The 22027-nt window shown below is 33.6% G+C and overlaps 2 protein-coding genes and 2 non-coding genes across 4 annotated transcripts; 2 read left to right on the top strand and 2 right to left on the bottom strand.

The window, feature by feature from the left end:
- Window positions 1-229: 229 nt before the first annotated feature.
- On the bottom strand, window positions 230-12036 carry LOC105327942 (ribosomal biogenesis protein LAS1L). Its single transcript, XM_066071610.1, has 14 exons — window positions 11879-12036; window positions 11549-11641; window positions 10844-10987; window positions 10443-10515; window positions 9572-9682; window positions 9198-9323; window positions 7851-7918; window positions 6863-6948; window positions 5222-5437; window positions 4750-4867; window positions 3464-3597; window positions 2919-3029; window positions 2040-2160; window positions 230-1640 (listed from the first exon to the last, which is right to left on the bottom strand). The coding sequence occupies exons 1-14, from the start codon at window positions 11956-11958 to the stop codon at window positions 1526-1528; spliced, it is 1596 nt and encodes a 531-aa protein (XP_065927682.1). The 5' UTR covers window positions 11959-12036; the 3' UTR covers window positions 230-1525.
- LOC117692334 (U12 minor spliceosomal RNA) lies at window positions 8732-8881 on the bottom strand. Its single transcript, XR_004603755.1, has one exon. It is a non-coding gene; the product is annotated as a U12 minor spliceosomal RNA (small nuclear RNA).
- Window positions 12037-13511: 1475 nt separating the features above from the next.
- LOC105327940 (prostaglandin E2 receptor EP4 subtype) lies at window positions 13512-15794 on the top strand. The gene is made up of 2 exons (XM_034479057.2): window positions 13512-14529; window positions 14846-15794. The coding sequence occupies exons 1-2, from the start codon at window positions 13771-13773 to the stop codon at window positions 15074-15076; spliced, it is 990 nt and encodes a 329-aa protein (XP_034334948.2). The 5' UTR covers window positions 13512-13770; the 3' UTR covers window positions 15077-15794.
- Window positions 15795-20023: 4229 nt separating this feature from the next.
- Window positions 20024-21803, top strand: LOC105327941 (uncharacterized). Its single transcript, XR_010709228.1, has 2 exons — window positions 20024-20238; window positions 20563-21803. It is a non-coding gene; the product is annotated as an uncharacterized protein (transcript).
- Window positions 21804-22027: the final 224 nt, after the last annotated feature.

Raw genomic sequence — 22027 nt, 5'->3', positions numbered from 1 at the left:
TAGCAGGAATACACCAACAAGAATGATATCTGAAAACAAATTAAAAATTTTATAGGTTTAATTGCAAAACTCAGATTCAGTCAAATTCGAATAATGCGTAAGCTATGATTAAATGCCAACCCCTTATTTCCGCATCATATTTCATTAACCAGATTATGTTGGCAATTGTCCGTAAGCAGGGTACACATTCACTCGACTCTATTACTGTTCTGTGAATAAAAACAATGCAGCTTCTTTTTTATACCCCTTCTTTATTATATTTAACAACTTCATTCAACAAATGAATAGTCAAGGGGAGATAACTTTTTAATATGTCAACAAATGAAGTCAAGGGGAGACAACTTTTTTTGAACAGTCAAGAGGAGATAACTTTTCAACAATGTGTATGCTGCTGCCATCTCTCCCCTCTCCAATATTAAAACATATTGATAAAAAGCAACATCGCTCACAACAAAAACACTGTACCATTTCTCATTCTTGATTAAAAATTCACGGTCAAAATATTAAGATCAAAATTCAACCTTCCCTCTTTAACATTGGATAGGAACAATTTTGAAATGGCCCAAAGTACTAGTTAGTACGGTAAAAGAAGGATGTCAAATTAAATCAGTAGTACATAGGCAACGGGTGCACAATAAAATTGTAATTGGTTTAAGCATATATAGCCCCTTTTCAAAATTTTGTTCTTAGATAGGTAAGTTTCTAACTTGGTGAGTTACACATACTTTATACATGCACTGTTTGTTGTCAATAATCCCCCCCCCCAAAATAAAAAAATAGCAAGATTTAAAAGTAAATGATTAAGTTTTTCATTAACAAATACAGGAAATGCTGTATTTACGCAAATAATAAACAAAATATAAAACAATACATTAGCAAAATATGACATGTTATTTGGGAGACCATTTTTCAATTTTTCAAACCTGAAACAAACAGTAATTTTTTTTTAAATACATGTGGGTGCTATGCTACAGTACAAAAAAAACCGACACTTGTACTTATCGTTTGTGTAGTAAATAAACAAGGGTATCTAAGATCTAATTTTAATTAGATTGCCTTTTTACCAGTAAAAAAGTTTTGCAAGTGCAATTATTTGTTATGTATGCCTTTACTGACACTAGTCCAAGTCTCTTCGCTGCTTTAGTCTTTAAGTCTGTTCGAATGTATACAGCATTTAAAAGGTTTACAGAAAATGGCTCAAATCCCTGATTACATGATGTGACAAGTAAACAATGCCTATGCTTTGTCTTCTCACCACAGATTCTCTAGTTTTATTTTTCAGTCAGGCACAAACATGTGTATTTAGATAAAATGCCTAGTGTTGCACCAAGGAACATGAAGCGGAAGCAGCCACAGTGGGATTTGAACCAGGAACCTATGGACTGCTGGTGCCATGCTGACCACCACTAAGCCTGGTTCTTGTTCCCTGTCACTGATTGTCCAGCAAATGAGAGTTCTAGATGAGTCCCATTGCATGCTTCACTGCATTTATCTCCTGTCACCGATCGTCTAGTTCGTGAGAATTCTAGATGAGCCCCATTGCATGCTTCACTGCATTCATCTCCTCAGTCGTCCAAACTCTCTGTGTTACACCAGGATCTCCTTCCTCTATGCCTCTTGGGATCCCTACACACTTCATCCTGAATGTAAAAAAAAGAAAGATTATTGAAGTAAAATACTTCATTTTGTCAAAATTTATCTCACAATCACTTAGGCCTCCTTTAATCTGAACTAATAAAATCATTTCTGCTAGGCGGATTTCTCTGATAAATCATCCAAGAAAATTGCCTACACAGAAAACAATTTTCTTCAATTCAGGCTTACAGTTCTTTTTTTTTTTTTTTTTTAATTTTTTTTTAATGGAAATATCTGAGACTAAAATAATAAAGAACAAATTGCAGTACAACAAAAGGTGAAAATATACTTGTACTCAACATTAAAAATAAAAATATCCCACTCAACTCTAAACTAGATTTTAAATGGCATCAACACTTTATTATTTCAATAACAAGAGACCCACTAGGTTCACATGCACTCACCATCCCATACTGGACTGGACCTCTCTGCTCTCCTCAGGGAATGTCTCTGGATCCACCAGAGTTATCTTTCCTGAATCCAGATCCAGGGCACCCACTGGAATACGGTCCCAGTTCAGGATATCTAAAAAGAGAAATTTAAAATGCAGCAAAACATTATTACTATAGATTCCTAATATAATGAAAGGAATTAATATCTGAGTAAAATCACAGATTTTAAAATCTTGCATTTATTTGTTTGAATTCAAAGATGTTAACTTAATGAAACTGTAACAAAAGATTCGCCGTTTGCGATTTTATATTCTCGATTTGATGCAAAATGGTTGAAACACAGTACTTAGCATAACTCGTGTAAAATAAGGAATCTACAGTATAGAGAAGTGCCAAGGGCAATCTAATTTGATTATTTACAAACTTTTCGATTAGAGACTTAGAGGAATAAACCTGACTTCAGAGTAAGCAAGAATTCAATACAAGCTTGTTCGCTCTAATTATCTTTTACGTTGAAAAATGCAAGATAAATGTATGTCAACTACATGTGAAGTTGTATGAATTGTTCTTTATGGATGCATCAAACTTTCCACATCAGTATCTATTTGCTTGAAAATTCCATCTTAGACTTTTATTACTTTAGTTTCTATAAATCATGCGGTTTTGGCCCTTTTTCTATCAGCCGGAGTCGATTTATCATGTACAACAAAAAGGTAATAAAACAACATCACCCCTTGTTTCTCGATGTAAAATTAAGTACTGCACATATAAAGAATATTTTTCTCTCCCCCGATCAGCTTTGATTTAAAGTCTGTCACACATGTACCAAAGTTTTACTGACTGCATGGTTTTCAAAGGGCTCCCAGTCACTTTCATAACCCAAAATCTTACCTTGATCTCTGACCCATGGAGACTGACAGAACTGCTGGGCAGGAGTTAATGAATCTTTGTGTTCTTCTGTGTTATCCTCACTGACTGCAGGGCGTAGTTGTAAGTCCACATCTAGTGCAATACAAGACACTCACAAAATCAGGCAACGTGATCAGGTTATTCGTAGATTATTATTATTATTATAATAATTATTATTTATTATTATAATAGGTAAATTCCTAATTAAATGCGAGGAATTTATATCCACGTAAAATCGCGACAAGCATGCCTCGTGGATTTTAAAACCACCCTTTTATTTTCTTAGAGTTGGGAACTATAAGAAATATTGATAAATGTTCTGCGTTCGCGATTTTATATTCAGTCTCGCGATTTGATACAAAACAGCGGGATCACGGAATTAAGTACTCGCGTAATATAAGGAATTCACAGTAACCCAACAGTTCAGACCACTTTGTCAAAATTGCAAGACATCAATATTCACTATTTTCAAAGCAAACTAATATTCCTTGAACATGTTAGAACAAAAATGGTTTTTATATCCTTACCCAATACAGAATGAAAGGGTTCACTCTGGTCACTGCTTTTACTGTTTACAGACTTTCCGCAAACAATGTCCAGAAGCTTGAGTATCTTCTTCTTTGTTGGCGGGCTGACTCGGGGTGTTTGCAAGGAAAGTAACCTAAAGAACAAGCATCATCACCTATGATATACATGTATATTAAGCAAGCAAAATGTCTGCCCACAATTGATTTTTAAACAAGTTACATGTAGCATACATTTAATTCAAGCTATCTGTGTTTGTATCTATTATGTGTAAAGCTGACAGTAAGAGATTTACTTTAAACAAACTTTTATTCACAAAGACATTATTTCGCGATTTACTGGTTCACTGGCTAATCTAGACCTGTGTTGTTATTAAAATCATACGGCAAGGGCTGGTTCGCGGTGAGAAATATTCAAGAAGTTAAGTGAGACACAAATTTCGCGGAATTTTTTTGCTCGTGAATAAAAGTTGGTTAACAGTATTTGATTTTGCAGAAGCTGCTTTTAACTAAAAACATTTAACATATAATGTAATGCTTTTACACTATGACATGATTGTTTGCAATTTTAAGCAATAAAATTTTTCATATTTATGGGGAGCTTACAGGGTGTGTACAGAAAACAAAAGAAAATCTTAACTGTACATCGATCTGATGAAACAGCAGATTGAAGCCAATATAAGCCTCTCCATACACAAAGAAAGGGATATTTTTAATACTTTTTTCAGAGGAGAAGAAATAAAAGGGATAAATTTCAACCAGGAGTATATTTACCAATCCTCTTTTATAGTCAGAACTGTTAACATGAGTGACATGGACTGATAAAGAAACAGCTATTGTTTGATGACAACCTGTGTATAGCCCCTAAGGCTGTGTAGAAGTTTTTGGAGAACACCTGGCCCAAGAATCATGAAGCAATCTTAAACTTAAGTCAAAATTTGTACACTGTCTTATTGTCTCGTAAATGAATACCTTGAAAAATTGAAATTCGTTTAAAATGCGTACCTATATTGTGTTAGTAATTATAAAATATAATCGAAAATTTATGACAAATTCTAATTTTTATAAATGATTATAATTTGGACTTAAGACTAAAAATGCTTCATGATCCCGCGGCCAGGCCGGCCGTCATCATCATCAACTTTCCTCAAGCCAGTAATCAGACTCAAGTATGAGTTTTGACCCCAAATTTAGCATGCACTTTCACAATTTTAATTGAAGACTGAGTTAAGAGATTTTTTTAAAAATTTGGTGACGGTGGAGCCAGTACATATAAATGCATCACTCACTGTCTGATGAGGGTCTGTGTGTACATGCTGGGGCGGCGCAGTAGTTTCTGTAGGACCAGTCGGTATGGAATGTGTCGCCTGTACTTGTATAGCTTCTTCTTGCCAGGTTTCAAATTCCCTATAGAGAGGAAAATCCCTTTCAGATTTATCACATTCTATTGCATACATAGCAAGAAAATACGATCTGATTGATGGCAATCATTTTACATAGCAAGACCATGGATTTATAGATTAACTAAAATGAGTAAAAAATAAGGACAAAAACCCCCCAGAGATTAATATACTTAAATATCCAAAATTAATAAAATACATTATTTTTAAAAAAATTGAGCCTGAGAGTTTTACTGTAAATAATAAGATAGATGATTCAGCTTGACTACAGCAATGTCCTCATATTCCAGAATGATTATGGAACCTCAAGAATATTCCTGTCCTTATATCTAAGTACTGTAAAAACAACCAAGTTACTTACGCTCTTCAAAATCGACACTGCTGGCGTTGGAGCGGATGATCTTCTGTAGCCAGCTGCACAGCAAATAATTCTGGAAATTCTGTTTATCTGTCACCATGGTGACCATCAGCTGAACCAGAGCGGAGGTCAACTTGGTCCTGTGCAGGATGTTCAGCAATGGCCCCCACAGTTTCCCTAACACGTCTGGAATCCTGAGCTGTTGTGAACTCATCAGTTCTAACATGAGAAAAAGTAAATTCTGCCAACTTTTAAATAAAACTGATACAATTGTATTGTCTATTAATACATGCGTCTCTCTTTCTTCGAGAGTTCAGGTTTTCGCAGCAATGTTAAGGCGTCCCGATGCTAAAATACAGCTGGAAAACAATATTATTTGAATCATCCCAAAAATACTTTGACGGGAGTATTTCTTAAAATCTATGTAACATTTATTGACAACGATGTGAAACATTATGTTTAATGCATTTTTGTGACGACATACATTATGTAATCACGTGACGCCGAATCCTTATATAATAAATGATCTATTTAAATCGCATCAGCGCAGGTGATTAATGACATAAATCATAAATATTTTTCAGAAAAATCCTTGGTTATGTCATATACTTTGAAGTTCTTGCTTGGGCTTGAAATAGATATTTCGTTTATGGAAGATATTGTTGAAACATTCCACAAAATCATCAAAATCATGCACATTTTTACTATTATAATCAAAAGCGATTTATAAAAAATTAGGGTAATTCTGTAGGTTTCCCAAGCTCAATTCACATTGGGACTTATATTCTCTACCAATTTTATGTAAAATATTCTAAAATTGTGTTGATCTTTCACCTGCGCCAAGCTGGTTTTTACATGCATTAAAATTTCTTCATTCATTTGTTTACATGTAGCAGGGAGAGTCTCAAAACCATTAGTTTATAGATAGTCTTTTACTTAAAACAAAGCTTTAAAACTGCAGATTATTTGATACTTGTTTTTAATATGAATGAATTCTGTATGTCTAGCATTAACGGCAGCATCTATGTAAAGGAAACATACGGTTTTATACTCAGTCTGGTTTTACATAGTTCACTTTTATCGTTAACTTAAAGATATATTCCCTGAAAACTATCGACAGGAATGCAGATCGTGACGTCAAAGTTAATTATGACGTTATATCGTATGAAGTAGAGACAAGTGACTTTCTACACATGGCTGTAAAATCAATCGGGAAGCCTTAACATGCACGCGTTGTGCTATTTAAAGAAAGTTTGTAGGACATTCATTTCTGTCAATTAGGACAATCTTTCTTTTAAATAGAAACATAAAAATTCAGAGAAATTGTTGAAATATTTTCAAAGAATTTTTCAATTTCTATATTTTTCTGATTTAATGCACGACATGAAACATATAATTTTTAAATACATTTTTAAGCTAAAATGTTTATTTTCAGACAAAAGTCTGAAGTTACCTGCGAGCTGCTTTACTAAACAATAAAATGTTTTCTTTGATGATTATATGATTTGATGGTATAAAAACTTCATTGAAACATTATCAAATCTTTTGAGAAGCCTTCAGGCTTCACAAGATTTGGACGCATGACCAACCAAGTTCATATTCCAGTGAACTATTTGACTTGCTGTTTATTTCTTATGAAAATACCTTCGTCATCGATGCCGAGTTCCTCCAGTTGTGACGGTGTGGGAATAAAACGGCCCCTCCTCATAATGCTGCTCAACATCTTTGATCTACAAACAGACACCAAACATTAGATCCTTATACAACAAATACTGTGAAATCATTAGAAATTGTTTGGGCAAATTTCAAGAGATTATTAATTCATAGTTTCAAGGGGTTGCATTTTCAAGGATTCACTTAAATATTTAAATATGTAATGGGAAGGGTTACCTACTGGTCGCGCAAAAATAAATAGCAACAATGATTTACATGTATATGCATGATTTCACAGAGTTTTGAATCTGCAAAAAACTGACATGAGGCTTAAACAGTTTTAAACCTAACAAAAGGTTGCGATTCATTTTGCTTAAAGAATACCATCTTCACAAAGTCAAGGTTTTGTGATCACAGAACTCCATACTTCCTTACTCAAACAATTTTGGCACAACGAAGATGGAATAATACAGAACACCCAATGTTTTCACCACAGATTTACATGGTTTAAAAACAAGTAAAATAATCCATGTAAATTTACACTTTAAAATATATGTCCAGTTACAAACAAAATTCAATATATTACAAGGATAACTGAATTCCTGTATTCTATACCACAACGGAAATCAAATATATTAAATGCCTTTACCAATAACCATGGTATTTTCTATTTTTTTCTTGGATTTCAAATATATACTTAAAGTTATATAACAATTAATGCACATGTAATGAATGAGGAGTGACTTTTCTTTTTGGATACTGTGGTTTCATCAATATTCGTTGAATACCAATTTTCGTGGATTTCGTTGTTAAGTTGATCCACGAAATTAAATGTTCATTGAAATTCAATTTTCAACAAACATTTTGTATTGATAGGATCATTGGCCACGAAATTACGTATCCTTGAAACTGTGGTTTTCAGAAAATCCACGAAAATTGATACCCACAAAAATTAATGAAACCACAGTACTATACATACTTGTGTCTCTCTACCAGGCGCAGTAAGTCACTGTAGCAGTTGACCACTTTTTCTCCTGATCTGATGGCCTGTAAACAGAGAACTCCACATAGAAAAAAAACCCCTATATATTAAACAGTTGAAACATTTTACCTACTATTTTTTATTTAAAGCAATATGAGCTGTGTTTTCTGAATTTTATTTTGCTTCAAAAACCTGCTAGTATACTAAGTCTGCCTGTAACTTAAACTTTTATGATTAAAAAGATTTGAAAAAATCATTAATTTTTGTCAGGAGAAAGATTTCACTTATAAGGAATATATAGCAGATCAATTTTTGTACAGGACGACAATAATTCAATTTTGCTCCAATTAAGGCTTCTTAATGGCTTTTCCCACAAAAACAGAGCTAACAGAAATTTTAAAACCATGATATTTTTTGTCATTTTAATAGAAAATAACATTTTCTTCAAAACAAATTTCAACATGAAAATTGCAGCTCATATTGCTTTTACAAATTCATTGATTTATAAACCTAGGATGTATCCAAGTATATAACATTTCAGACATTCCTTGCATGATAATTAATCAGCAATGCATGAATTTCTACCACACAGACATAATGGTATCCATAAATGTACTTCAGAGGTACTTTTAATAAAAAATGCCTTGGATCCATCTATCTTTCCTGAATTCATGATGCTTTCAATTGGTTTATTTTTAAAAAAATACATCAAGAACGATTTGGAATATTAAAGAAAGTAAGGATCATATTACAATAGAACTAGAATTAAAATCTGCTTCTGGTGTAATTGTACCGGTATTTTGAGGTACTACAATGCATGTGATCTGCATGCTGTTTCATTATCTTGCTGATGTTCTACTATTTTGGTTAATTATGGACAGGCAGATCACATCTACCCAGGCATCCCGCTGAAGTAGGCGGGTCACCGTGGGGGCGACCTGTGCCCTTTCACAAATTCCTCAGAGAAATACTCTGGAACCTGGCGCTACCCAGGTTCATTATTTTCCTTACTCATTAGTTTAAGGCATAAACTTAATAAAAGTCTGTTTTAACTTATATATTTTGCAAATTTCACTAAACATGAAAGAATATGAATTAACATATCTGAAATTTATTGTCTTCTTTTCAGGTTTATTTAAAAATAAATTCATCATATATTTGATAATATAATTAAACAATTATTAAATAATTAATATTGTTAAAACACATTACCATTAAATGCATTAGTTTTGCATCTTTAATGCAATCATCTTAGCAACTGTCAAGTGTATCAAGGGAAATAATCTTTCAATAATCTTTAATTCAGGAAGAGTTACTCTTCTTGACAACAATCAGACAAGTTACCTTGAAGGTGTCTGCCATGTATTTCTCAATGGCTCTGTCAATGGATTCCCTGTCCTCCTCAAAGTTAAAGTTCTTTCTGGGCTTTATCGTTTCCATGATTTTATACTGTGCATCCCAAAAGTCTACCTAGAAAAGAAAATGGCAAAATATCTCTTGAAAAACCATACAGAATCACTTATGTGAATGAAATGTACAGGAGTTTAACACTCACTTGAATTTTACATGGAAAAATTCAACTTCATGTTTGGTTCATAAAATATTGTGGAAAATCAGGTGAAAATCTTGATGTAAATTAAATGAATTTCATATGATCATGGAGGGCATAATATAAGGCTGTGTAAATGTGACACCCGCCCTCCCCCCTTTCTTCTTACCCTCAGCCATTCTAATATCCAGTCTGCTCCGGCAGTGAGCTCGGACAAAGAGGGCATGGTCCTGTGTGTGGCATTATGTCTCATCTCTACAATCCAGCTGGGGATCCCAAACTGTGAAAATACAACCACATTGCAGATCTGGCAGACAAGCAGGAATAAAAAAAATATATTGCAAAGTACAACATTTCTACAATCTGTTAATTCCTAATTAAATGCAAGGAATTAAAATCTGCTTAAAAACATAAAATTTAAAACCTTCATTAGGGATTTTACAATCCCGCTTTTATTATTATTTTTTTTACAGTAGCGTACACACATACATCCAGATTTTTGTACACAAGTGCTTAATTCTGCAATTCAATTGTTTGGCATCAATTTGCAAGAAGTAAAGAAAAATGTGAATGCAAAACTTTTGCTATAGTTTCATTTGGTTTTAATATACCTGTCAGAAAAATGAAAGCGAGATTTTAAAATTGAAGAGATGTGTTTCTCGCAATTTTATGCGGATATTAATTCCCCTAGGCCTTGTTTATTTAAGGTGGAATAACACACCTGGAAATAGTCACTCAAATTAACAGTAAATTATTTGATTATAATCGAAAGCTTTAATGATAAATTAACTGTACATATGTCAAATAAGAGAAAAATTTACAGTTTGGGTATCTAAAAAATTCAATTCAGTAAGTAACAACAAAAGCCCTAGTGGGATTCGAACTCGGGATGTACAGATCACAAGCCCGACACTTTATCCATTTGACTATGGTGTAATTTACATGTTGCCTTTGATAAAATCCTTTTAATGTGATGACGTGTTATTCCACCTTAACTAAAAATTTACAGTACTGTTATATACTGTAATCTAATGACATACACTGTCTGCAATCCTGTGTAGTGGCATTCTGTGTACTTTAGTTTGTCCCAACTCTGTAACATTGTTTACAAATCTGAAAAAAATCCCATACAAAAATATTAAAATAATTGAAGAAGTGATAGAAAACAAGCAAGAATATTTATAAAATTTCAGTACAATGCAGAACGATGTCAAGCATATGAATACTATTAATCAAGTGCATGTGCTTAAATTTTCTTTTAATATTTCATTAATTAGACATTTCTTGAACTATTAATATTTTTTTTTTAGGTATTCTTTTGCTTAAATGTGTAATGAAATAGCCTTACTTTATATTAAATCTGACCTACATGTATGATAACTAAAGGCATTTTTTTTTTAAAATACAGTGTATATATTCTTTTACCAATAATGAAACTGACCTAATGATGGCCATACTGTACTCATACACAAGCTTCAGATAATTGTCTTTGAAATTGCCTTCTTCTATGGCAAGCAGATGAGAGATGCAAGCTCTACACAGGGCCATGCTGCTTTCTATAGCAATCGGTAACTTGCTGAGTGCCCTATATAAAACAAAACAACATACATGTTAAAATCAATGAATGACATTTTTGTTACGTTAATTAAAAATTTAAGCAAAAAACAATAATATAGCTCATTATTGTTTTGGTTTAATAGGTTCAACTGACTGAAATTAATTTGGGTCAAGACATCAAAGGAATTTGAGGTTAAACTCCTGAGTTAAAATGTAAACAGGTTTACTGGCCAAGAAGTGTGAATATATAACTTAACTGATCTTGCACTTCCTCCATTAACAATTCTTAAAAACATCTTGAAATTCTGTTTGGTTAATTCTTTATCATCAGTGCTTAGAGAAACCTTATGTAATGAATTTAAATGTGAAATAATACCATCCAAATTGCGTAAACGTTGTCACAAACCGTACCCATCCCGATAGTATGCCATGACCAGATCTAGTCTAAAGTGAACTTTGGGCATTGTGCCCATGCAATTGTTCATTCTGACCATTAAACAATGCATTAACCATCGCTTTGATAAGAAATGGTACTTGGTGAGACCTAGTCTTAGGCCAATACCTAAGTATACTAAGAACAATAGTATACCTGCTTTGCCATGTTAACATTTTCTCCATTGCCTGCCTTTTGGGCTCAACTTCGTCCGAGTATATGCCATTATAAACCACTCTAAACTCTGCCCTGTAAGTAAATAAATAATCTGTTTAATGTAAAAGACACATTAATACCCTATTAATAGATAAAATAACCGATTTTTTAAACAGCGTTAAAGTGTGAAGGGTACTTGACTTTCTCTTTTAATTCTAGTCATACAAACAACAGTTAAAAAAACACAAAATTTTATCAAAATTGTTACAGTTCGCACTGATCCGTAAATGATTCTGTCGATATGCTTTCGATACACAACTGACTGCTTACTTATTTCTCCACGGTACAACCATCATTTTAACCTTGTCCTGGTCCTTTTGTTTTGTTTTCGAAGCTTTAACTTTACCCATTTTTGACAGCTTAGTCAACCCACGTGTTGAAGAATACAATATTTACATCCGGTGTGTATAAAAGCCAAAACCATACATGTACATGTTTCCAGTCGTATCTACTTGGAGGACGAGTAGTGACGGTTGATATGTTCAGGACAGCTAGGGAAAACTTTTTGGGTATCTCATCTTAAATTCTAATAAGACTGTCTAAAGAGTTCCTCAACCCTATTTCAAATCCGTAATGAAGTGTTACGCAAAGAGGCTGATCAAGCAGTTTTTCATTCTTTTTTTTTACGGGGAGGGAGTGTCCACCCATATAATTCCTCTCTTTCTTAAATATCACAACAAGAGAAAAACTCGATATCTGAAAGGAGGGGGTGGGTTGGGCATCAATGTAAATGAAGTGTTTTGATGGAAAATGTCATTTTAATGATCTTTCATATATGTAGCATTTTAGGCCACATCATGAGCAGCAAGCAAAATGATTAAAATTTAATTCTCAGAAAACCACACTTTTTCGGTTTATAATCTATATAAAATTAACATATAATAAATATACCCTAGATTTTATATATCTTGAATTAATATGATACGTTTATATGTATGATTATGCACATTTTACGTAGAATTAATCAAATGATGATGAAAGCATTGCATGCGACTTAACATTTACAGAACTCGCTAACACGGGTTAATTAAGCATTGCATTTTATTGTTTAATATTAAACAAGCACAATTCACAAATAGCCACAAAATAGAATTGAAAAAAAAATAGTGGGAGAGGAGCTAGTGTGTGTGTGTGTGGGGGGGGGGGGGGATCAGGAGCCAGGATAATGAAGCAGTTTTAGACTTACGTACGTCAAAGTCTACACACTGTCATAATGTCTCGTGCATGGTTGAAAGCATCGAAAAAATGAAATGCTTTTAAAAAGTATCTCTAATTTACGCTAACAGTTACTAAATTAAGCATAGTTTAACTTTTGTTCATGACTGTATTAAAAATTGAACTAACCGTTTTGTAAAACCAATTGACCTACATGTATAATGCATGCACCTTACATGGTTGATATATAGTTTGATTTATAGCACTTTTATAATGGGGAGCTCTTTTTATCAAGTCAGATTACTTGCATGATGACCGTATCTATAATACATCCAAGGCATTCTGTTTAGATTGTTACGGTTCATGAATATGTGACGTAGGCTAGTCAACTGGAGATCGACTCCAGAAGGTCGACCGATTGTATGCAATACCGAAACCGAGGTGTACAATTTAGTATCTCTAGAGGCCATCAGTAATATGTCGAATATATACCACGTGGATTAACAGGAAACCTCTCCCGCAATCTAATTAAAATTAGAACTTCCATCCGCTCCCCGGTTTTCGATATGTCACGCGACATATCGAAAACCTTGGAGCGGATGGAAGTTTTAATTTTAAGTATCTAGATTGCCTCTCCCGTACGTAAAACTCGAATAATCTCGTAAATACAGAATACATAATGGCCGCAATTAATGAACTTTATTTACCTCTACATGAAGTCATCACAAATAAAAAAGTTTGCGGACGTTTAAAGTGCGCGTTGTAATACTTAAGAGTACCACTTCAAAATAGTCTGTCCTTTATAATGCTTATAGCATAGTTTTCCGGATGTTAGGACGTCATGTCATATTTATCACCCGCAGATTTCAGAAAAACAGTCGGGAAATTTGTTTGAAGAGGCAGTACAGGTAAGGTCCGATATACCAAAACTATCGTATACCAAGAGCCTTTTGATCCATTGGAAAAAAGGAAGTGAAAGTGTTTTCAATAACTGGAATTGAACGACTATGGGATGCTGGGATCAGAATACGTCCAATATTGATTTAAAGGATATACAGGAGACCTCTATTCCAGCCTACGGTTTCTTCGCTTTTGGAGTGTTAGGAAATGTACTTGCTCTCTGCACAATTTGCCTGAACCGCCAGCAACACCAATGGCGCTCCTTCTACATATTTTTCTTGGGTTTGGCGATGTCCGACTGTCTAAACCAAGCGTTGGTGTTCCCTTTTGAGGTGTTAAGATATGAATCCGATTTTACTTACAGAATTTCAGATGACGAATGCCATTTCATTTCATTCTCTTACGCCTTTACCCAAATTTCCTCCGGTCTCATAATAGCTGGACTCACAACTGACCAGCACATGTCACTCATCATGGGCCGTCAACTGGATACAATGGTTGGAAATCGCCGAATCTATGTTTTTGCTCTCTTCGCCATGTGGGCTGTCGCAGCATTTGTGTCGTCTATTCATTTAATCTTTGGAGAGAGTGAAATTTTTTATCCGGGATCTTGGTGCTTCATAAACGTATCAAGCGAAGATTTTGGAAGCAGCGCCAGTGCTTTAGTGTATTCACTTACTGGAATCCTAACTCTTATCTACACCGTGTCTTTACATTTATACATCATGTGCAGGTCACACAGAGACGCAGAGCTCACCGGCCATCTTGTGGACACCGACAGGATCACGGGATATTACGATATTCACGTCAACATTTTCTTGATGACGTCAGTGACTTTTTATGTTTTGTGTTGGGGACCATTTCTGGTAAGTATTTCATAATCTATGCACCATTTTGTAAATTAATGATTTACATCATCCTATACACGTATAATCTCTTAGTAATGAAAAATATATAATCGAAATCGAAAAGTGCCATTAAAAAAATATTATAGCAACAATGTATTAACTCGGTCCGAAAAAAAGAAAAAAAAAGCTTTGACCTGATTTATTGATGGATTAGAAACAGCCCTTTTTTCCACAGAAAAAAAAATATTTCGTCCTAAACTGGGACAAGAAAAAAGTTGCACTTGAATCAAATAATGATACAGATCCTTTAAATAAGCTTTAACTTTCGCCTTAGGTGGACATTTTGTTACGATCAGTCAACGTTGTCTCTAGCTGCACAGGAAGACTAGAACTGTGGCTAGTCAGGCTTGTTGACTTCAAGTCCAACCTCAACCCGTGGCTCTATGTGATACTACGAAAGGAAAATCTGAGGAGAATTGTCCGGAAGTTCAGATCTTGCCGTGCCGGAAACATTCAGGACGGGGAAGGGGAGAACGACCGACTTGTCAGTGACACACATATGTGAAACAAAAGTTTTAGAAATTGGGCAATATAGTCGCCTGTACCCTAAACATTCCAACAAATCAATCGTGGAAAGCAAAATGAGATTTATTCTTTGTTGGACAACTAGACTACAGACAACTAATCATCGGTTAGAAACCGCCATACAATCCAAAGTACAAATAACATTTTTTAGCAACTGATGCACTAAAAACCGTCCAGCAATGCATGGACATTAGTAACCATATTATATCGGAAAGTTTAGGAAAAACCAAAATAGGATGCAAAGAACTTTTGTGAAAAGCCCAAAGTTATGGAGTTTAAAGGATTTTTATTACGATCAATTGTTTGAACTATAATATTAAACACTTATTCTCTAAGTTCGTCCTGCAGTTTTCGTTTTTAATGATTGCATTCAGCCCGTATAAAAACTATATAAATGCTTTTCTATATGTACATGTTGATTATAGCAAATATATTATCGAACACTAGGTTTGTAAATGATTGAATTCATCAATTGGGGACTAAAAAGAGAAAAGAAATTATGATAATATATAAAAACATCGAGAATAAATGCTGTAAAATGTGAAGTTCACGATGTAATCTATCAGTATGGTATAACTACTCACTACTCTTTCACCAAAAGTTTAAAACAAATTTTCCATGATATATAAAGCACATAATTTATAGAATAATACATGTACTTATTCCAAAATAAAGTTTCTACGGACGCTTGAACAGAATGTTGTTATACTATACATGTATATAACAGCCACTTAAAATCAATTTGTCTGGTAAATATTTAGGAAGTTTTTGAAAGAATGAATAAGTGGAAATCTAAATTAAATTCAACTTTGAACTGTTATGAAATGCACTCATTTGCATGCGCAGGAGTGTTAAGGAAGCATTTCGAATCAAAGTAACAGGTAAATCCGAATTCGAAATAAAAAAATCTTAGTTATAATGTACCTGTTTAAAGATTAAAAACAACAATACGTAGACAAATAATAATACAGTATAGCAATGAATGATTTATTTTTAACGTCGTCGTGTCAATAATTGCTGTCAGGTGAGCAGACAAATTGAATAACGCGCAATATACTACTAATACACATGTATACATTTATATTCAGGTTGTACGGGATACCTACACATTGTGACCTACCTCCAATCGAAATAAGCAATAAAATCAAGTATAATTTGATAATTGTTTTGTAGCCCAAGTGGGTTGGAGCGTCCACTACGAATCTTTAAGTCATGATTTCGAATCCCGCTGGGACTATCATAAGATTTACCTTTCCAAACTTTATAAAAATTTAGAAACATAGTGTATAAATAAAATATAAATATTGTATAATTTTAAATTCTTAAACTGTGAAAGTATTTTGATTATAATCAACTTTTATCAACATTAAGGGGATGTGCGGCCATCTTGTACATTTGAGGATAAGAATGTAAACATTTCTTGAGCGAGCTTGTTTCTGCCCAAAGCTGACCAAAAATTGTTGCCAGTGAATATGAGGTTCCTTAGCTTGATGTTAATGCAAACTGTGCATTAAGAATAAAACAATGCCTTTTAAATCACTCGGAAAAAGTGATTGTCTTCAATAAAAAATAAAGATATATCTTTCAATGAAAATAAAACTTCAATGTTCCTCCATAGACACAGACAAAACTATCTTGTGAGAATTGATAGTTTCTGAAACCTATTTTAAGAATAGGGTACCCTACTTTGGGATAAATACTTAAATAAGCAAGCTTAGACCTATTTCCTCAACAAATGGTTGTATAGTGGACAACACCGACCTCCTTTCAGATTTTTCAATCTTGAATTTAAGTCTGTAACTGCGCAGTTCTAAGTGGTCAAAGAATGCATGGTTTTGCTCATGTGTTCATAATTTGCATACAAAACATCATGTAAAACCTCATATTTATTGCTTTTTTATCTGTTGGCAACAGTTTAAATTTGGTCGGTTTCAAGCAGAAACAAGCCAGCTCAAGAAATGTTTACATTCTTATTCTATAATGTACAAGATGTCCGCACATCCCCTTAATATCAACAGGTATCCCAATATATATATATATATATATATATATATATATATATATATATATATATATATATATATATATATATATATATATATATATATATATATATATATATATATACAGTTGAGATAAAGGAAAACGATTTTCCACTATTTGTAAATCCGTATACATTACAAACACGAATGTGCTTTTTTTAATTATAGGAATAAATTTTTTATCTACGGAATTTATACGTAACTGTATAGATGTGGTTGGACCGTTTACTTTTTATAAACCGGAAAACGATTAACTGATTTATTGACTACAATACATTTATCCTATAGCAGGATAAATCAACATAAAGATTTTGAGAAAAAAAATCCCACATTTTCCTCATCTGGTTGATATATTATTACGATCATTCAACGTAATAACAGTTTGTCCAGGAAAAATAGAACTATGGCTGGCACATTTCGTTGACCTCAAGTCAACCTCAATCAATTGTTCTATGTGTTACTGCCCAAGGGAAATTGAGAAGAATCGTCTGGAAGTTCAGATCTTGCTGCGCTAGGAACACCCAGGAAGGGGAAGGTGAAGAGCGAACGCGTATTTGACCCGAGATGGTCTTATTTGACGTAAGTTGAAGGAGAAATGACCGCCAAGGTCCATATACAAATACTTTATAACGAATTATCGAGTTAAAAATGGAACTCTAATTTAAGGATGACGGATATATAATTTGCTTTTTTGCATATATATTGCGTATCTAAAAGGAATGATTGTTACGAACATCGAATTCTCAATATAACGTCACAAACACTTAATCTTAATGAAAAAAATTGCTTATGACGCAATATATAGCTGTTATACGTCATCAATACCCACTATATGCAGTGCAGGTAGTGGCTGACCGTGCTATAATCGTGTTTAAAATAGTTTACAACCGTCCTTGTACATATACGTTTTGAAGATGATTCATCAAATATCCATAGAAAACGATCTGACTGTTTCATTTATCTCTAATTCTTTAATGTACTCTCGTACATACATTAACAATTGTAATTAACTTCATTTAAATTACTTTTTACGATCAATCTAACATTAAGATTTTAAAAGAAAGATGCAAAAAATAATTATGTACTTTTTTTTGATGATTTATATGGGTTATAAAAATATCGACCATTGCAGAAAATTTTTTTATAACCTGCAAATGTATTTTTTTCTCAATTGTCGCTTTTTTCACCCCCCAAGTGAATCACTAAAATGTATATTATTGTTGAAAAATACCACTTCAAAATTTACTGTCCTTACTAATATTTATAATATGATTTTTCCGGATGTTAAGCATGCAAGTCATAAATCACGCGCATATTTCAATAAAATATAACCGGAAAAATTTGTTGAATATGTACAGACTGTATACCGGTGATGGTATAACGAAACAATGCAATGCATTTTAATATGTTGACTATATTATATTAAAGTGATGACACTGGGATTGAACGAACATGTCATGCTGGTATCTGAATAAACATTCAAAGGACATACAGGAGTCCTCTATTCCAGCCTACGGTTTCTTCGCCTTTGGAGTGATAGGAAATGTACTTGCTCTTTGCACAATTTGCATGAACCGCCAGCAACATCAATGGCGTTCCTTCTACATCTTTTTCTTGGCTCTGGCGATGTCCGACTGTGTGAACCAAGTGTCAGTGTTCCCTTTTGAGGTGTTAAGTTATGGATCTCATTTCACGCACAGAATTTCAAAAGTCGAATGCAATTTCATGTCTTTCTCTTACGCCTTTACCCAAATTTCCTCTGGGCTCATAATTGCCGGAATCACAACAGATCAGCATATATCACAGATCATGGGCCGTCAACTGGATACAATGGATGGAAATCGCCGAATCTATGTTTTTGCTCTCTTTGCGTTGTTTGTTGTTGCGGCATTTGTGTCGTCTATTCATTTAATCTTTGGAGATAGTGAAATTTTTTATCCGAGATCTTGGTGCTTCATCGAAGTATCGGGGAGAGATTTTGGAACGCGGCTATGTTAAGGCTGTCCGAAGCTAAATATATATCGAAAAATGATACTATTTTAATTATCGAAAAATGCTTTAACTGAGTGAGTTTCTTTAAACTTTTATTACATAAGTTAATAGTGGCATCCAACACCTTATTTGATGAATTTTTGAGACGTCATATATTTTTCTTAAGCACGTGACGGGTGTATTCTAACACGGTAAATAATCTATAAAAATCGCATCGGCACAAGTGAATAATGACATTAAATCAAAAATATTTTTATGAAAAATCCTTCGATAAGTAATGTATTTTGCAGTTCTTGCTGGGGGTTCATATAAATATTTCGTTTATTTGAAATATTGTCAAAACATTTCGCACCGCCATCGAAATTAGGCACATTTTTACCTTTTAGGCTCGATTTACACAAAATCGGGCCAATCTGTAGGTTTCCCCCAGCAAGATTCACAGTGGTACTTATTTTCTCTTCCGATTTCACGTAAAATATACTAAGATTATTTTTATCTTTCACTTGTGCCAAGCCGTTTTTTATATGCACATACATATCACAATTCATTAGAATACACGTAGCAGGGGGTCTCAAAACCATTAGTTTATGAATAGTTTTTTACCTATTACGAAGCTTTAAAACTGTTGATTTTTTTATACTCCATATCGGTGATATTGAATTTAGGTATCACTAGTATTTACAACAGTGTCTATGTAAAGGAATGAAGCGGTTTTATTATGCACAATGAATATCACTTATTACGTTACGATACATTCCCTAAGAACGATCGAAAGGAATGCAGATCGTGACGTCAAAGTTAACTATGACGTCATATCTTATGAAGTACAGACAAGTGACTTTCTACATATTGCTGTGAAATTAATCGGGCAGCCTTAACATAGCCGCGAAGCAGCGCCACTGCTTTAGTGTATTCACTTACTGGAATCCTAACTCTTATTTACACGGCTTTTTTACATCTGTACATTATGTGCAAGTCAAACAGGGACCCAGAGCTCCGTGGGCATCTTGTGGACACCGACAGAATCACGGGATATTACGATATTCACGTTAACATTTTCTTGATGACGTCTTTGACTTTTTATGTTTTGTGTTGGGGACCATTTCTGGTAAGTATTTCGTAATCTGAGCATCATTTTGTAAATTTACGATTTACATCATCTGGGACATGAATAGTCAGTTGGAAATGAAAAATTAAATATCAAAATTGAGAAGTATTATTTTTGATTAATTTTTTTTACAGCAACAATGTACATGTACTAACTCGGTTAGAAAAAAGAAAAAAAAAGCTTTGACCTAATCCATTTGTGGATTAATTAGAAATAGCCCTTTTTCCACAGAAAAAATATTTCGTCCTAAACTGGGACAAGCAAAAAGTTGCACTTGAGTCAAGTATACAGATCCTTTAAATAAACTTTTAACTTCCGCCTTAGGTGGACATTTTGTTACGATCAGTCAACGTTGTCACTAGCTGCACAGGAAGACTGGAACTGTGGCTGGTCAGGCTTGTTGACTTCAAGTCCAACCTCAACCCGTGGCTCTATGTGATACTACGAAAAGAGAATCTGAGGAGAATCGTCAGGAAGTTCAGATCTTGCCGTGCTGGAAACATTCAGGACGGGGAAGGTGATGGGGAGAACGACCGACTTGTCAGTGACACACATATGTGAAACAAAAGTTTTAGAAATTGGGCAATACAGTCGCCTGTACCCCAAATAAACCATCAAATCAATCTTGGGAAGCAAAATAAAATTTATTCTCTGTTGGACAACTTATCATCGTTTAGAAGCCGTGATACAACCAAAAGTACAAATAACTTTTTTTTTAGCACCAAACACCGTCCAGCAATGCATGAACTTTTACAACAATATTATTTAGAAAGTTTAGGAAAACCCAAAATAGGATGCAAAGAAAAACACAAAAAATCATTGTATTTGTATGAAATTAACCAATTCCTAACCGCCAAAATTAATGCAAGAGGCCAATTTTCTTCTATATGAAATTAATTCCTGGTTTCATTTTTTTTCATCTTTTATCTATGAAATAAAATGGCTCTTCTGTAAAAAGCCCGAACGTTATGGAATTAATGGAATTTTATTATCAGTCGTTTGGACTTTAATATTAAACACTTATTGGTTAAGTTTGTCTACCGCAGTTTTTGGGAGTTGGTTTTAATCAACTCTCCTATGGAGTTACTCTGACAAACCGAAAGTGAAACAGTGTTTGGACCGGGATATATGAAAGACGTGAAATACTATGAATACCTGAATGACCTGAAACTGTACATGTATATAAAGAGATAGTTTTATGTTTTGCGTTATATAAAATGACTGTGTGTGTGATCATTATATTTCCATATGAAATCTGGTAGAAAAATATCATGAAATGACATCCATCTGAATTATTTACGAAAAAATATGAAAGACTTGAAAATTTAAATTGACCTGAAATTTCAGCTGACCTGAAATTTCAGCTGACCTGAAATTTTAACAAATGATACGTTTCTATGTTCTGCATCAAATTAGATGACTATGAATGGGATTTTACCATACTATACCTGTAGCCTGGAATTCATGGAAAAGCAAAAAAAAATCATATTAGAAAAATTGTTCATAACATATCGTTAATTTTAGCATAAAAATAATCAATAAAATCAACTCCTGTCAGTACTTCAGTACTTTGTTTTTTGTTTTTTTTTGGTGATTGCATTCAGCCCGTATAAAAACTTAAAGATTTCCATATATGTTCAATACTAGTACAATACTAGACCTAAGTAATGTTCATCATAGCAATTAGATAATCGAATACAAGGGTTTTTAATGATTGAATTCATCGATAGGGTACTGAGAAGAAAAAATAAAATTATGATATTTGAAAAAATTAAGAATGTTGTAAAAT

The sequence above is a fragment of the Magallana gigas genome, chromosome 9 (genome assembly GCF_963853765.1).
Source record: "Magallana gigas chromosome 9, xbMagGiga1.1, whole genome shotgun sequence".
Taxonomy (NCBI): Eukaryota; Metazoa; Mollusca; class Bivalvia; order Ostreida; family Ostreidae; genus Magallana; species Magallana gigas.
The sequence above is the reverse complement of the archived record's forward strand: the minus strand, read 5'-3'. Positions and strand labels throughout refer to the sequence as shown.

Excerpts from the sequence above, each read along its gene's own strand:
- LOC105327942 (XM_066071610.1), bottom strand. The coding sequence starts at position 11,958 with ATGGGTAAAGTTAAAGCTTCGAAAACAAAACAAAAGGACCAGGACAAG. Across the intron at positions 10,516-10,843 it reads TACAGTATGGCCATCATTAG|ATTTGTAAACAATGTTACAG; the intron begins GTCAGTTTCATT and ends GATTTTTTTCAG. Across the intron at positions 5,438-6,862 it reads ACTCGGCATCGATGACGAAG|AACTGATGAGTTCACAACAG; the intron begins GTATTTTCATAA and ends TTCTCATGTTAG.
- LOC105327940 (XM_034479057.2), top strand. The coding sequence starts at position 13,771 with ATGGGATGCTGGGATCAGAATACGTCCAATATTGATTTAAAGGATATA. Across the intron at positions 14,530-14,845 it reads TGTGTTGGGGACCATTTCTG|GTGGACATTTTGTTACGATC; the intron begins GTAAGTATTTCA and ends CTTTCGCCTTAG.